The sequence below is a fragment of the Miniopterus natalensis genome, chromosome 21, assembly GCF_054644295.1.
Source record: "Miniopterus natalensis isolate mMinNat1 chromosome 21, mMinNat1.hap1, whole genome shotgun sequence".
In the NCBI taxonomy this organism is placed as follows: domain Eukaryota; kingdom Metazoa; phylum Chordata; class Mammalia; order Chiroptera; family Miniopteridae; genus Miniopterus; species Miniopterus natalensis.
In genome coordinates, this window is record NC_142101.1 from 11,838,021 (window position 1) to 11,854,882 (window position 16,862).

Consider the following 16,862-nt stretch of genomic DNA (forward strand, 5'->3'; position numbering starts at 1 on the left):
TTCTTCCTGTTACTTCCATATTCCTTGACTCCTGTGTTAGGGTCTACAGAAAAGCAGATGCTAAAAGATTAGACATGTAAAAGGTTTTTAGAGAAACGATGCTGTGATTGCAAGACTCTATGGGAGGAGAGAGAGAAGAAAGATTGGATAGGAAGTCCTGGACCACAACAAAAATCCAAGAAAGGTTTAGCCAGTCCAACAGGGAGTCCTTGAGCCAAAATTGCCGTTGGAGTTCTGTGTGTCACCAGAGGTCTTTTTTAAGATCACATAGCTAGAAACTGTTTGCTAGTAACTATTTGGCATGGAACTTGGAATTAGGTCCACTACTTCAAGATTAATGCCTCTTCTTACATACCACAGTTAGGGGCCTGCCTTACTACCTCCAACAAGCTTAGTCATTGCCTGGGAACAGACTGTAGGAAGTGCTGCCTTGGCACAAATACAGTAGTGGATTCAGGGGAGAAGAAGCTGGAGCCATCAGTCAACTACGCTCCCTTCAACAGATCTGGCCACACCCCACTGCCTTTAAGCAGCATCCTTCCCATCTGAAAGACATTGACTATCAAACTAATTTCTCACTGTACAAGTAACAGAAATCACTCACATGCAGACCTAAAGGCTAATCTCCTTCATACACAACTTTTATTCATCTAATCATCCATATTATCCATGGCCCCAGTCCTAAAATGGCACTATAGAGTGATACCACTATAAATTTGGTTCCATCCTTAGCAAGACCCTCTATATTACTGTCCCTCCTTAACTCTTTCTCCCTTAACTCCCACAGTATTTAACAAATCTGTCATTCTTAAGTCTTCTCTTCCATTTTGTCTGAGGTGACACGGCCTGATCTCTCTCAGAGCATACACCACTTGTAAGGCACTAATACATTTTTTGACCTCTACATATATTTATGTTAGAATCTATACTCAACTCCTTTTATCTAGGCTAAGAGCAAAACACGCTTCTCTGGTTTTTGGACTCCATTCCCTTTGCTAAAAACCATCAGTTAATGCCTCTGAAATATATTTAAAATGTTTCTCTGCTGACATTCTTGTAACCTAGTAATGAATTTATGAGAGAAAAGAGATGATTTAGTTTCCAGCCAGATCTGTACAGCAATGACAATAGTAGGGAAGTTGGGAAGAACTGGTTTGGATAAGTGTTAAGAGCACGCCCTACAAAGAGTTACTTACTAATATGCCTTAGGTATTACAAAGTGTTATAATAGTAATCAAATCTAATTCAGGAGATCAGATATGTCTTGGCTAAAATTCAGTAGCTTATTCAATGATCTAAGAAAATATTCTTAATTTCATTTAGGTTCATATAAAGTCTAACTTCAGATAAATTTTCTTGATGGAACAAAAATGCAACACTTGTGAATTATTCACTGACTGTACACTGACTATACATGACATTTTGTTTCATTTGAAACGGAAAAAAATTCACAAACTCTTATTTAAAATATTTTAATGTCTAAAAAAGTTTAAGCCATCTTAAAATTAATTTAATTGCACAGTATTTAACACTTTAATAAAAGTATTACAAACCACTGAAAAGTAAAACAAACCACTTAAATCAGTTTTATTTACTTTCTAAGCTTAAAAATGAACCAACTTTTTGCCCCCCTGGAGGATGCAAAAATCAAGTGAAAGTGGAACATTTAAATTAATACAATATAAGTATTTGGCTAAAAGGATTTTTAAAAGTAAATTTCATCTGGTAATTCCATACAACTGCGAGTACGTTGACAGTAGATACGTCTTCATGGTACTCAGTGATGAATAAAATAGCAGCCGTTGTTTTATCTAATGTACTAATGGTATCAACTTCAGAAGAAATCATCTGCCTTGTTTGTGCAAAACAAAACAGTTCCCTTCTGTTGAAAGAACGTGAGCTTTAAAAACTTAGTTCTTTTTCATTTGTGTCATAATTTCCAAATAAAATAAGCTGTTCCAGCTACAGTCTTGGCAGTCCAGTTCCCTATATGACTACCTCTTCCATGAAGTCATTATATAGCCACTTACAGGTATGACTTTTGGAACATTCTATAGTTTCAAAAAGCCGTTTAAAGTCTGAAGGATACATATCTATTATTTTTGTTCTTTTCTCTTGTTTTATTTTCTTCAATATATCCATTGCATCAATTGGACTCAATGAACTGCAAAAAAATTCAAAATAAATTTGTTAAATTCTTTTTCATAACAACTGTCAGTTAATATTGACAGAGGTGGCTTCTAAGCCCAATTTAAAAATGCCTATCTTATTATATGTAATTAATCTTATTTAGTTTAAGAACTTGCATATAATACATATCTTTAACTATGTTTATTCCTAAAGTTATATGGCAGATGTATGGCATTAAGATGTTCTAATCAATTCCTACACAAAATTTTCATTTAACATTGCCCTTTTAAAAAATCCTTGTCTTGTCTACTTCTTTCATCTTTTAACTCTCTTTGCAAAAATATTCTTAAATCCATTTAGGTTCATGTAAAAGTTCAGTAAATTCAAACAGCAGAAACTGATGTCTGACTGTTTTCAAAGAAGGAATAATCTTTCACATTTTTATGTAATCATTACTGGTGAACAAATTATAAAGCAGAAAACTGCCTTATGTAGTAGTCTATCAAGAAACCATCAGTGAGCCTCTGACAGTAACAAGTAAACAACTGCAATACAATATTTTGGTAGAAAATATTTCCAATACTTTTTTAATTTGAATGGAATCCTCTTCACAGATGGAAATATGCTTTCAATTATTGAAACATGCTTTCAATCACAGGGATGTCAAAGGGAATTTTGAACATTTTCCACCATAGTTTACCATATTTATTCCTTAATTTCCTATATTCTTCATAGTTTCACACAAAACCACCACAAGGGGACAAGATAAAATATAGTGGATTATTTTTACTGGTCTATTGCCACTTTTAACATTTGTTTTTACATAAATTTTATTTAACCAACAGCTCATTCAGCTACATATTTAATGATCATATTAATTTTTTTTGTATTTGTGATCGAATTAATTTAACTGATTAACATTTTGCTCACCCTCTGACAATACTTTACATATGGGCTGCTGATTACAAAGTGTAATGATAACTCACAAAACTACACATCAGCCCTATATAAATATTATACTTATGTAAATACAATATAGGTAGTAATAGCTATAATCCTTATCAAGCTTTACATAGAAACAAAAATTTTAGTCCAGGGCAGGAAAATTAGGGTGGTACAATGACCCATCCCTACTTTGGTTAGGAAACAAAACCAATAAAGACAGGCAATGACAAGGTATGCCACCAATAATGCCAACCTTCTCCACCCCAGCCAGCAGCAAGCAGCTAGCTCTTCATGAAGGTTAATCCTGGGCATATACTCTTGACAAAGATAAAACAAACTGTAGGCATCCACGGTTGTTTTTTCAAAGAAGGGAAAATAATTAAGCTCAGGAGATTATATGGAAAATATAATTATACTTTTCTCAAAATGTGCACCAGGCAGAAGAAAGTATTTTGAAGAAATACATGAGTGGAAACATGGTACCTCACTGTATTAATCAAGATATACAAAATATAAAAATTAGAACCTCTAACATGAAAGTATAATTCTCACATTAAATTGCTACTTTTATACTTGCTTTTATTCTTCTTACTTACTTTAAATGGTTTATTAGCTTGCCATTACGCTTCAAAAAACACTGCTTTACCATGTGAAAAAATACATCATAGTTAACAGGTGTTAAATTTTGTGTAAATAAATTTCTATAAGGAGTAAATTGAATAAAACACAGGTTTTGTTGTATTTGTTGTTCTAATGATTCCTGGAAAAGAGGGAAAATAAATTGTTAGTCATAAAATATTGTCAGAGCAAGACATGTCCACTTACTCATTCCAGTTACCTGCTGGAGAAGGGAGTCCCCATAGACCCTGAATGTCCCTGTATGTTCTTATCAGCTGTGCCAAGAATGCAAGGCCCTAACCGCTCTTTACCTGGGCTATTTCTGCAGGATTGTCTGCAGTAAGCCATCTTGAGGGATAAGATAATTTCTCTCCAGGGCAAAAGCAGGCTTGCTTAATGTTTGCTATAAAAGGGGTGGGGTTCCCCCAGCCCTGTGTCGTTCCTCAGCTGCAATGTAAACCCTCTGCATGCACACCATCCAGCTGTGCCACGTCATACACTCTGTGGGACTTGGGGGAAAACACCATCCTTTGTCTGATCCAGGAGTCTGTGTCTTTGGCCAACAACCATAAAGAGTAACAGCTTATTAACTTGCAAAGAGGGTGAAATCAAATACCAAACGTGACACTAATATGCAGTGAGTCTCTTCTGTATTTGAAGCACAACACCAGATCCTAAGAATAAAAAATACTATTGATAAAAAAAAAAATTTTAAACACTATTGACTATATAATTTTTAATTGGGTAATTTCTTTAAAAAAATATGAGGTTAGCAAGCAATGGCCTCTTTTTGTATAGTCTGGAGCTAAAAATGGTTTTCACATTTGAAAAGGATTTTTTTATTTTTTTTTAAAAAGCAAAAACCAAAGAACACATGAAAGACACTGCACGTGGCCTGAAAGCATAAATATTTACCAACTGGTCCTTTACAGAAAACACTGCCAACCTGCTCAAGTATACAATATTACACAGATCAAAATGAAAACTGTATGTGACTCAAGTTTAAGACATTTTTCACCCCAAAATTATTCCTCAGAACAGAAAGCGCCCTATATTTCTTCAGGAAATCTCACATATTAGGTAGTGATCACTTATTTATTTTATATATATTTAAATATAAATACTATTTGTGGAAGACATATTAGCCCTCCCCCCAACTTATAATCAATTCTAGCTTCTAGTTTTGGATGGCTGCAGCTTAAGGAATTGGTAGAAAGGGAGGCAATGAAATTCCAAAATATTTAGTAATTATTAATTAGGAATAGGGATAACACAATTCAAAGTATTACTTGTTGTTAACAAGTCTTTTGAAGATGACTTTAAAAAGCAACCTGGCAAATATCTTTGGAGTTACAGATATACATTTACTTGATAAATAGGGAAGAAAAAAAACTTTCCCGATGTTAAATGAGTGTTTATTTGTAACTTAGAAAAAAAGTTCAATGATAGCATAAAAACATGGCTTCAAAAAAAGTGTGAAATCTCAAACTTTAATGGAAATGAAGATGATGTGCTATAAAAACTGTAAAATGTCTCAAAGTGTTTGTATCAATTTCATAATTGATACACTGATATCAAAGATACATGTGAAATATTTTAATAAAATTCTCTCATGAAACATAATAGTTGGTCATTTCATCTTCATCCCTAAAAGTTTACATATTTAAGTTGGCCAAAAAACTTTTTTACCTTTGATATCATCATTGAGAAAAATGAGCAAGTGTCAAATATACAGGGTTGTTCATTTCGGAAACATGTGGATAAGTACCTAATGGTATCCATCCAAAACATATGGCTCCTATTAAATTATGCTTATGGAGAGTGAAAGACAACTACTGGATGGAGGGGGGCAAAGGCAGGGAAAGGGAAATAAAGAAAAGAGGGGGAAAAAAGTGGATGAAAACTAAAATCACAGTGATCACCATAATGACTGATCACTCTAAAACCACACCATCTCTAAATTGACAATTTTCTTTTTTTCCTTTAGTATTAAGAGAAAATACCAAAGAAGTTAGCAAATGGAAACTTCAAACTGAGTAGGTATGCTGGGATTAGAGCATCATCAGCATTTAATCCTAACGTGGAACTTTTTAACTGAGATCAAAACTTGTTTTTGAAACTTCAGCTCCTTTATTACAATTTCACTATAAGTACCCTGATATAAACTAAACGGAGAATCACTTTATAACATCATCACTCCTGTTTTTTAGAAAGGGGGAAAAATCAACAAAAATGAACACCCCACTTCCTGGGTAAGAAACTGATGTACCTATTAGGAATTTCAACCATTATAGAAGTAGCAATATTACAAATTTCTGATTAATTAATAAAGTATAAATTTTTTTTAGTTTACCAAATTAAATGATTAAGTTTTCCAAATTTGAGATATATTTTCATTTCAAAAGAGATAACAATCAAAGTCAGATTCTGTTTAAGTCTATTAACTATGCTAGATTCCTCTGTGTAAATAGCTAAAAAATACAATTCTTTTCCAAAATTAAGTTTATTAAAAGAAGTAAGATATGCTTAAAGAACATTTCTAGATATTCTAAAATTAAAAATTTAAATCAATACAGATACCAGATAATCTTATAGAAAACAAAGGAGATTCCACTTAGAGAAAAAGGGAAGGGTATGCGTTTATTCTTACCGTGCTCTCTGGCTTTTCCAGTTGGCCACTTTGGGTGCTTATGTCAAATGATGACCAAGGCTCCTGGAGGGAAGTTAAACAAAATCATCTTTTTAGTGCTCTTTGGTCAAAGTGCCCCATATTATTCCTGCAAAAATGTCTTACCTAAACAACAGAATGAACCCTAACTGGTTTGAAGAAAAACAACAAGCCCTGGCCAATGTGATTCAGTTGGCTGAGCATAGTCCTGTGCACAGACAGGTCAATGGCTGGTACAATTCCAGGTCAGAGCACATGCCCAGGTTTTGGGCTCGATCCCCGGTAGGGGTTCAGGTAGGAGGTAGCTGATCAATGTTTGTCTTTCACATGTTTCTTTCTCTCTCTCTCTCTCTCTCTCTCAAGTGAAAAAAAATAAGATACAAAATAATATAATCTTCACTACATAAAGAAAAAAAACATAGCAAAAATAAAAGACTAAAAATATGCCACAAATGTCAATAGTGACCCCTGGGTGGTAGAAATGGAGTGATTTTTAAATTCTTTTCTTTCTTTTACATGTCTTACATTTTTACAATGAACATATATTATTTTAATAATCAAAGAAAAACATAAATATCTGTGACAAAAACAGCAGGGAAGGGGGGGTGGGGGAGTAGGTGGGGCAAGATTAATCAAAGACTGTATATGCTTGTATGCATAACCCACGGACACAGACAATATGTGGGGAAGAGGGGCGGTGGGGAAGATGCAGGGTGGAGGGGATCAATGGGGGAATAAAGGAGACATCTGTATACTTTCAGCAATAAAGATAAATTTAAAAAAGAAAAAGGAAAAAAAAGGCAGCATAAATATTTATTATATTCCACAGTTGGGAAAAATAATAATTTTTTTCCATTCGCTGGTCAGTAAAATGTAAGGTCTCTAAAAAGAACCAAGTTCCCTGTTGAAATTGTCTTTTTAGTGTTTTATTTTTTATTTTTTCTCCCAGCTGAAATTTAAAAGGGCTTTACTCACCATATGCAGAAGCTTAACCTTACAAGCCACCTGCCAGAGCACACTCACTGCATAGTACATGTTTGGGTTCTGGGGATTTGCCAATATCCTCTAGTGGGAGGAAAGCAGAAGGTACTTGTTACACAGAACTATAATCAGTCAAAACCAAATGCTGTCTTAATAGTAGTATCTTAACAGTCTATAGAAATTAAAGAAAATTAGAACACAAAATCTTAATTGTAACTGATTCAAAGAGAAAGGCCTTTTAAATGTTCATATTGAAATATATCATGTACACTTAAAATAGAACATATTGGAGATTGATTTCCTTTACCCATATCTAACCCATCAGGGCAAAACCTCATTAAAATGAAACAAAAATGTGTAATTACTGTGGAGAAGGACAGGTGTGTTAGAAATATGTACCAGGTGGGCCACTAAATTTTGAGTCAAGATTGCTTAGATTGACACTTGAAAGATAAGAGGTTACCACAGTGAATGAGAGGGCACCTCAGTGAGAAGAAACCACATGTGAAAAGATCCATGGTAAAGGCAGCATTAGACATTTTCGTAGCAGCAAGATGAAACCTGAGAAAGCATTTCCTATTTCTCTTCCTTTCATTCTTCCATGTACTTACTCTATGTACAGCTTCAAGGTTCTGAGACCCTGCTCTCCCTCCACAGACAGTCAGTACTTACTGTCTGGATCTTGGTTAATAAATCATCCCTTCATTTCTTGCCCCACTATCCTAACCCACAGCTGTTACATACAAATAAGTATCCCCTGTTACAGTGGATTAAAAGATTAATAACAGGAGGCATTCTGGGCAGAAAAACATTACTCTCAAGGCAATATCAAGGACTTCAGGAGGACCTTCCATTTCAGTGAATTAAAAGTAAAGTCTAAAACCCTAAAAATTCCACACACAAAAACTCTTAGAATAAAGGAATTCAGCAAAGTTGCAGGATACAAAACACACAAAAATCTGTTGTATTTTTATACACTAACAATGAACAATCTGAAAAGGAAATTAAGAAAACAATTCCTTATACTGAAAACTACAAAACACTGCTGAAAGAAATTAAAGAAAACATAAATAAATGAAAAGACATCCTGTGTTCATGGACTGAAAGACTTAATATTGTTAAGATGTCAAAACTACCCAAGTGATCACAAAATTGAATGCAATTCCTATCAAAATCCCAAAGATGTGCTTTTGCAGAAATTAAAAATTCACCCTAAAATGTATATTGGAATCTCAAGAGACACCAAATAGCCTAAACAACCTCTAAAAAGAACAAAAGTGGAGGACTCACAATTCGTGATTTCAAAACTTACTACAAAGTTATAGTAATCAAAATAGTGTGGTACTGGCATAAAGACAACATATAGAACAATGGAATAAAAGAGTTCACAAATAGACGCTCATGTATACTGTCAAGTGATTTTTGCCAAGAGTGCCAATGGGGAAAGGTCAGTCTCTCAACAAAGGTGCTGGGAAAACTGCATATCTGTATGCCAAAGAATGAAGCTGGACCCTTACCTAACATCATATGAAAAAAAACTAATCAAGCCTGGCGGGCGGGGCTCAGCGGTTGAGCATCAACCTAGGATCCAGGTGATCGGGGTTCGATTCCCAGTCAGGGCACATGCCCAGATTGCAGGCTCAATCCCCAGTCAGGGTGTGTAGGAGGCAGCCGATCAATGACTTTCATCATTGATGTTTCTATCTCTCTCCTTCTCCTTTCCTCTCTCTGAAATCAATAAAGATATATTTAAAAATTAAAAAAAGTATTCAAAATAGGTCAGACTTGAACATAGAGTTAAAACTATAAAACTCTTAGAAGAAAACATGGGGGAAAGCTTCATGACATTGGATTTGGCAATGATATCTGAGATATGACACCAAGGCAGAGGCAACAGCAACCAAAAAAGAGAACTGGACATCATCAAAATTAAGAACCTTGGGACTCAATCAAAGGATACCATAGCAATGTAAAAACGCAACCCATAAAAGGAGAGAGAATATTTGCAAATCAAGTACCTTAGAAGGGATTAATGTTAAGTATAAGGCCTCCTAAAACTCAACAACCAAAAAATAGACAACCTGATTAATTCATCCAAAGAAGACATACAAATGATCTATAATCAAAAAAAAGGTGCTCTTCATCACTAATCATTTAAGAAAATGGAAATTCAAAATATCAATGAGATAACCAGTTTAAATCAACCCAAGTGTCCACTGACAGATGAATGGATAAACAAAAGGTGGTGTATATATACAATGGAATAAAGACATTAGCTGAAAGACATTATGCTGAAATAAGCCAGACAAAAAGTGAAATATTGTGTAATTCCACTTATACGAGGTACTTAGAATAATCAAATTCATAGACAGAATGCAGAATGATAGTTGGGGCTCATGAGAGGGGAGTTAGTGTTTAATGGGTACAGAGTTCCAGTATAGATTGATGAACAAGTTCTGAGAGTTCATAGATGATGGTAACAGTTGTACCACAACGTAAATGTACTTAATGCCAGTGAACTGTACACTCTCAAAAAATATTTAAAATGGTAAAATTTATGTCATGAGCCCAAATTAAAATCACACAGATTAAGACTAGAGAAAAATCACAGAACTCTTTCAAGACAAAATACTAGTCAAGTACTTGTTAATAACCTACCTGGCAGTCCGTTTCATTAAAAAACAAATTTAGTTCTACTCGTCCATATCGATATAGAGAAGTACAGGAATATACATCATGTAAAAGTTTCCACATCATCTTTTTCTCATTTTTAGTTGGGAAGATTCCAACTACTTTTAAAGGGATACCTGTTAAAAATACAAGCAAAAATACTTGAATAAATTCTTAACACTTTTCTCTGTGACCATATTTTATTGAGTAAAACTAAGTTAACAAACTATATTCATTTTATTTCAATTAAAACTAAGCCTCGATATGTTTCCTTGATGTGGAACTTGGCCTCGGCACAACTGCTGGGGGATTGTGTTGAGGTGAGGGGAAAACAATATTCAACTTAAGAGCTTCTGCCCATAAATTATATACTATAAAGAGTATACAAATCTCATCAACAAACCAGGTGCACTGCTAGAAAAAGCTGGCAAATTATAAGGTATCTCCCTTAGTAAACTACAAAAATTACCTTCTGACCAACGAAGTGTTTCTATTCCAAAATTCTGAAAAAGCAACTTTGAATTCACAATAGGCTTTACTACTCCAAAACTTCTAGGATCAAGTTTAAAGAAGTCACAGTGGATCAAGTGTAGTTTTCCACCCAGCTTTTTTCCTAGGGACTAAAAAGAAACAGAGATAAAATGTTAAGAAATTTCAGTGTTATGCGGATCGTTTATAACAATTCAAAGATCTACTTCAAAAAGCAAATCTTACAATAAATATTACCACCTTAATAAAGATGTAAAGAAAACATTACTAATATACCCTAAAATTTAACAGTTAATACAAATCAATTAATGCCTGAAAAATAATGAAAATACCAAAAAAAAAGTCAAAAAAACAAACAAAAACACCAACAAATTCTTACTGATCTTTTTACTTTCTTTATCTCAATGGCATCATCAGTTGTTCGAAAAGCTCCTTCACACTAATCTCGAATTCCTTAGCAGTGGCAGCCTGGTGCACCCACAAAGATTCTGAGACCACATCTGGGCTCAGACAGAGCTGCAACCCATCTGCTAGTTACACAAAGATGTTTCACAGTGGAGAAAAACAATAAAATATTAAAGTGAGAGGCAGGTGATTCAAGAGGGTATTCCTTTTTTTCTTGAAGAGTTTAGTTAGTCCCTCACCAAATGAACTTAGCTCACTGTGTAGGTCACTGACCATTTTCCACTTAATTTTTCATTTACTTTTTCTAGAGACAGAGGCAACTCTAGAAGGAAAGCTCCCTGTCCACTGGAAGAGATCCAATATACCTCAATCTTTTTACTGCCCTGATCTGCTCACCTTGCAGTAGTAGCCTGGAGAGCTTAGTAGTATGAGCTACAGACTCCGTAAATTTAATTTGAAGTTATAAGAAATCAATCAGAAGAGGGCAATATGCTTTGATATGCATATTTAGGTTCTCACGCCCAGAAACCTCTATTGGTATTCAAGGTTTCAACAAACTTGCAACTTAAAGTCATGAATTTAAAAACTAGTTTTTCTTAAGCATTTGAGTTCAACCTATAAATATTATTAAATTCCTAAATCTAGTCCATTTCAATGATTACTTTCAGGGGGACCCTGGAAAAAGACTAGTAGAAAGAACAAACTAGGGGTGGAAATCATGTATTTTTGATCGTGTTAATTTTCTTTTAAATACGTTTTTACTGATTTCAGAGAGAGGAAGGGAGAGGGTGAGAGAGAAAGAAACATCAATGATAAGAGAGAGTCATTGATGGGATGCCTCCTGCACACCCCCTACTGGGCATGGAGCCAGAAAGCTGGGCATGTGCCCTGACAGGGAATCAAACTGTGACCTCCTGGTTCACAGGTCGATGCTCAACCACTGAGCCATGCCAGCAGGGCTGGTCATGTTAACTCTGAGATGCCTATTAAGTGATCCAAGTAGAAATGCCAGGTAGGAAGTTGTAGACCTAAATGGGGAGGTCAGTGAAGTGGTCCAGGCTGAATATATAAATTTGTATTTAGCTTGTTGAAGGTAATTAAAGCCAGGACTGCAGATGAGATCTCTAGGGTCAAGTACACAGGAAAAGAAGCTGAGACTAAGCCAAAACGAAAGGAAGAAAACCAGAAGTGGGGATTATGAAAAAGAGCATTCATATAATGCATACCTCTAAAAAACTGATTAAACAAATTATACTATATGTACGGCAATAAAGTAATCTCACAAATTACTCAAGTCATGTTTTAATCTTCCTAACTGAAGAAAGCTAATGAATTTTGGTTTGATGGTAATGTAAAAAGAATGTATACTTTATGACTTTATTCATCTGTCACTTACCATTCAATAATTCAAACACAGTAACAGCCAAAACTCCAGAATTAATAATTCAATTCGTATAATAGTGAAATCACATGTTAGAACTCAACTTGACTGCATTTAGGATTCAAAAACAGGAAGTAAAAAGGAGAGGAAAGACAAGTAACCTTTAAGTTTCTCCTACTCATGATGTTAGGCACTTTAGTCTATCTTACTTAAATTGCATCAAGATTCTTTACAGGTGGAAATTAATGTCTCTGCTTTGTATATGGAAAAACTACGAGTCAAACAGTTTAAATTACTTACTTGCCCAAGGGTCTTAAAGGTAGTAAATGCTAGGGCTGCGATTCAGCCTAATTTGAAAAGACTGTGCTCTATCCCTGCTGAAATAAGACACAGTTTACCACAAAAGCTGATGTCTCTTCAACTAAACATCCACAGCTAAGTAGATGCAACAGTTTTCACAATTCAAATGAGATATATCATGATTTATTATTATAGCACACAATCTGTAACGTGTATCTCTAGACATCCACATAGGAAAACAAACTGTTCTGCTCGAAACATTGTCAACGTGGAGTCCCAAGAATTTTATCTGGGAAATGGGGAAGGGAGTAGTTAAAGTTAGATAAAACTCCAGAGTCAAGCATCACCCTTTAAAATCCTTTCAGGTTTTAGAAGCACACTTGAGAGCCTTTGGGAAGCTAGAAGCATTATCTGCTTAGGGCACCACTTTAACACCCAAGCAAAGGTTCTATTGAAATGGCTTCTTCCCTTTTATTCTAGCAAATACATAAATTCGCACACAACTTTATCTGAATGGCTTTTCACTTCATCATAACAATGGTTAATAAGTTAGGGGCTGAGTTCAAGTTAGTGCTGAGGGGAGAGGGGACTGGGAGTTTAAAAAAAAAAAAAAAGTAAAAACCTTTACTGGAGCAAAAAACTAGTAAGCCTTTTTAAAAACGACCAAGATAAAAGCTATCTTGTTTTTACTTTCCAAATTGAAATTATAGATGGCTATGGGTACTAAATCACATTTCATGATCTTGAATCTTAGAACAATTCATATTCTTTTCTTCTTAATGTTTCTGAAGTTCTAGCAGATTTTTCATCAATTAAATAACCCAGCAAAACCCTGAATTACTTTCAAAGCAGCGTGTCGTAGAATAGCGAACAGCTAATGCGCATAGTTCCATTAATAATAAGTAAACAAAATAGCTGGATTTGATGGACATTTCACAATTTTTTGTTTTCATTTAGATTTTACATGATTTCAGGAAGTTGGCATAGAATAGCAGAAGTTTCCTAAACTGAACGTAGAGATTTATAAAGGAGGGAAGGAGAGAAAGAAAACAGGATGACAATTATGCAAGAAATTTCCACTTTACTGTTATGCAATCTTGTGCTATATAACAAAAGGGAATTCACTGAAAACTCAATTTGAATAATGCCTTCACTCCATGCATTTGTATCTGACCATACCAAACCTTTCTTGCCCCTAAATCCAGAGTTAATGCAGTCCCATTAACTTGATCTTAGCACTGCAATTAGATTCTAAGCTCAGAGAAAGCAGGGGCACAGCATAGTCTACTAAGATGAGGAAACAAGCCTAGAAATACCAGTTATACATTTTGTTCGAAGTTACCAAACTAGTCTGTAGCAGAGGTAGAAGCAGAAAACAAGTCTTAGAACTCCAGTCTTTTAGTTATTCAACAATCACTGATACTACGTTCTAATCACTGGGGATGACAACATATTTAAGGCATGGTCCCTAAAAGTGAGTCCTCAAAAATAAATTGTGTGCTTAAGTTTACTTCCCTAAACCGCTGCAAGGGGAAGGGGTTGAACAGTAAGTTATTTTTAGAAACTAAAAATCTACCTCCAAATGTGGAATAAAAGCTTTGTCACTTTCAAGAGCAATCACTGTGGCACCTCTTTCAAGTAATGCTTGAGTCAGGATTCCAGGACCTAGTATATTAACAGAACAAAAAAATGATTATTTACAAAAAACAAGAATTCCTTTCAAAATCAAAAAAATTAGTCATTTTACGTGTATTATCTAATTTTAATTCTTACAGCAGCCCCAAAGTAGATATTACACTCCTTACTTACATATAAGGAAACTGGGGATTAGACACAGTCACTGGACTCCAACCTCACAACTGGTAAGTGGTGCTGCTTGGTTGTGAATCCATTCTGTCAAAGGCTGCAAAACCTGAGCTCCAAACACAATGTCTCACCCTCAAGGGGGGAAAAAAGCAAACCGTAAAGGTTGCCTCTATCCTACCATTTAATCAGGGACTATCCTAAACAGAACTGATTCCTCATGATAGAAAATGGTGCTTTAAAAAGTTACTCTTTAATAAAGTCTATAAATCTAGTGTTCTCAGCATCCTTCTACTGGTCCAGAGGTGATTCAAGGAAGGGTAATATGAAAGTTCTTTTTTAGGGGGTGGGGTGCAGCTACCTTGGAGGGACGGTGGAATCTAAGAGCATGTTCTCTCCAACCATTTTGTAAAGCGCAGGCTGCTCCATAAACACTGTCGCATGATCAATACTGACCACATAAAAGAAGGGGCCATGTCTTACACAGCAACCCACGGGGGGGGTCAACGTTTAAGTCTGCAGAAGGGGTGAACATCCAAGAAAACGCAGTCCGTGACGGACTCACCTGGATTGAATTCCAGGATTAGGTTGCAACCGTCTTTTTTCAGCAGGAACTGCACCAAGGTCTCAGCCAGCCTCGGACTGAGTATGTAACGCTTGGACTCTAAGCGGCTCTTGGACACCCCCGAGGACAATTCTCTGAAACCCTCACTGGGTTGCGGCTGGAAGTCAGACAAGTTCCTGGCCGCGACGTCCTTCCCCCTCGCCGCTCCGGACCTCCAAAGGCAAAAGCGACCAGCACCGGAAAAGGCGGACAGCGTCAGCCGCCGAGAAAGCCCTGCCACGGGGACCCACATCCTTACACTCGAGGTCTGTCCCAATGTCACCCAGACTCATTACATCGCCGGCGAACTCCTCACAGGGAGCCCCACGTGTGGGATCTCCCCACCACCTGACTGGGCCCGGGCGAAAGCAAACACCGCCAACCACGCATGCGGACATCCTCTCCTTGCTTTTCCCCGCCCTTCCGTTTCCGGTCAGGTGCCGGCGCTGGAGGACTGTGAGTGGATGGACGAGGAGCCGGATCATCCAGGCCGTGTACTCTATGGTTGTCCGCCCTCCGCGCTTCCTCTCTAGCCGCTCGCGCTCTATGCTCCGCGGTCGCGGGCGGCCCCGCCGGGAGGGGTGCGCAGAGGAGGCGGGGCTGGAAGGCAGAGGTGTCTCCGACACGCGAGCGGCGGGAGACCCGAGCAAGCTCCGTGACAGCTCGTCGGCCGCCATGTCAGCGAGTGGGGCTGGAGACAGCCCCGGAGCCCGGCGGTAGCCCTCCTTTCGCCTCCAGGTCCCAGGTGAGCAGAGGGAGAGCGGGATGCAGCAGGGAACCGGCCGGCTCGCGGCCGGGGTGCAGCGCCTCCTGGAACCCCTCGCTCCTCCCCCTGCGCTGTGCTCCCGGGGCTGCATCGCCTCTGCCCCCCGGGCGAGGTGTAGCCGGCTTCCCCCACCTCCGCCGCCTCTCCGCTCCCCTGTTTTCCTCCCGCCCGTGCGATCTGTTCCTGCGCATCGCGCCAATTTCTCCCTCCCTAGGGGACCAGCGGCAGAAGTCGCTCCTCTCCAGGCTCCCCCCGCACCCCGAGTCCCCTCCGTGCTGCAGCCCACAGCCCCTGCTCCCCACCCTGCTGCACGCTTTCCGTTTTCCTAAATACCTGCCCCCCCCCCCCAGCACTTCGGTTGTCAAGAACCACCTGGCGTCTCCCCTCCCTTCCTCCCTCTGGGTCAACATCTCCTTAATTTTTAATTTGCGTGTTGAAAAGATTTAAAGTTAAGATTGGGGGAGAAAAAAAATTAAGACTTAAAAGCTTAAAATTCCTTTCTAAGCTTAAAAAGATTAAGACCTTAGGATGCTCGTTTCGTCCCCCGGGTAAACTTAGTCAAACATATTGGACTGTGGAATGCATTTTAAAAGGCCAAACACTCTAAAAATAGGATGCTCTAATGGAAATTCTGGCAGTGTTTTTACCTGCTGGGTAATGTTAGAGGACGCGATTCTCTGCGAGTGATTTCAGGGTTTGAGGATTATACTCAGAGCTTTACCCATTACCCTTTGCACCAGGGAAGGAAACTGCAGCCAAGCTACTCCCTATTTTAAAATGTGTGCAATCCTTTCTGCTTAGTGTGTTGGGAGTGTAATTGAGCTTGGCATGTAAATGCACAAGGAAAAGGTATCTAAGGAATGTATCATCTAGTCAATAGACGTCTGCAGATTATATTCAGCTGATGAATATCAAATGGATACATTAATGACAGCCAACTGTGGCCTGATTTCGACTATAAATTTGTTAGGACACCATGGAAAGTACCTAATCAACTGTTGTGGAAGCCCTGGGGACTCATCGATCTTAATTTCCTTTTTTATTTTTTATTTTTTTTGTTAGGTATCCTCCTTGACAATTTTCTAGAAGTAACTTTTGCTTC

At 37.4% G+C, this 16,862-nt stretch overlaps 1 protein-coding gene across 1 annotated transcript; it reads right to left on the reverse strand.

Moving 5' to 3' along the window:
• Positions 1-971: 971 nt before the first annotated feature.
• On the reverse strand, positions 972-15,262 carry TFB2M (transcription factor B2, mitochondrial). The gene is made up of 8 exons (XM_016201415.2): positions 14,956-15,262; positions 14,164-14,252; positions 10,482-10,632; positions 10,001-10,149; positions 7,337-7,426; positions 6,344-6,406; positions 3,672-3,835; positions 972-2,164 (listed from the first exon to the last, which is right to left on the reverse strand). Exons 1-8 carry the CDS (start codon positions 15,245-15,247, stop codon positions 1,987-1,989), a joined length of 1,176 nt encoding a protein of 391 aa, XP_016056901.2. The 5' UTR covers positions 15,248-15,262; the 3' UTR covers positions 972-1,986.
• Between the last annotated feature and the right edge of the window lie 1,600 nt (positions 15,263-16,862).

What these genes read in the sequence shown, in the direction of transcription:
- TFB2M (XM_016201415.2), bottom strand. Translation starts at nt 15,247, where the DNA reads ATGTGGGTCCCCGTGGCAGGGCTTTCTCGGCGGCTGACGCTGTCCGCC. An exon ending in CTTTTATTCCACATTTGGAG is followed by an intron (nt 10,633 to 14,163) that starts GTAGATTTTTAG and finishes GTTTCTTTTTAG; the next exon opens with TCCCTAGGAAAAAAGCTGGG. An exon ending in AAGCTAATAAACCATTTAAA is followed by an intron (nt 2,165 to 3,671) that starts GTAAGTAAGAAG and finishes ATTTTTTTGCAG; the next exon opens with TTCATTGAGTCCAATTGATG.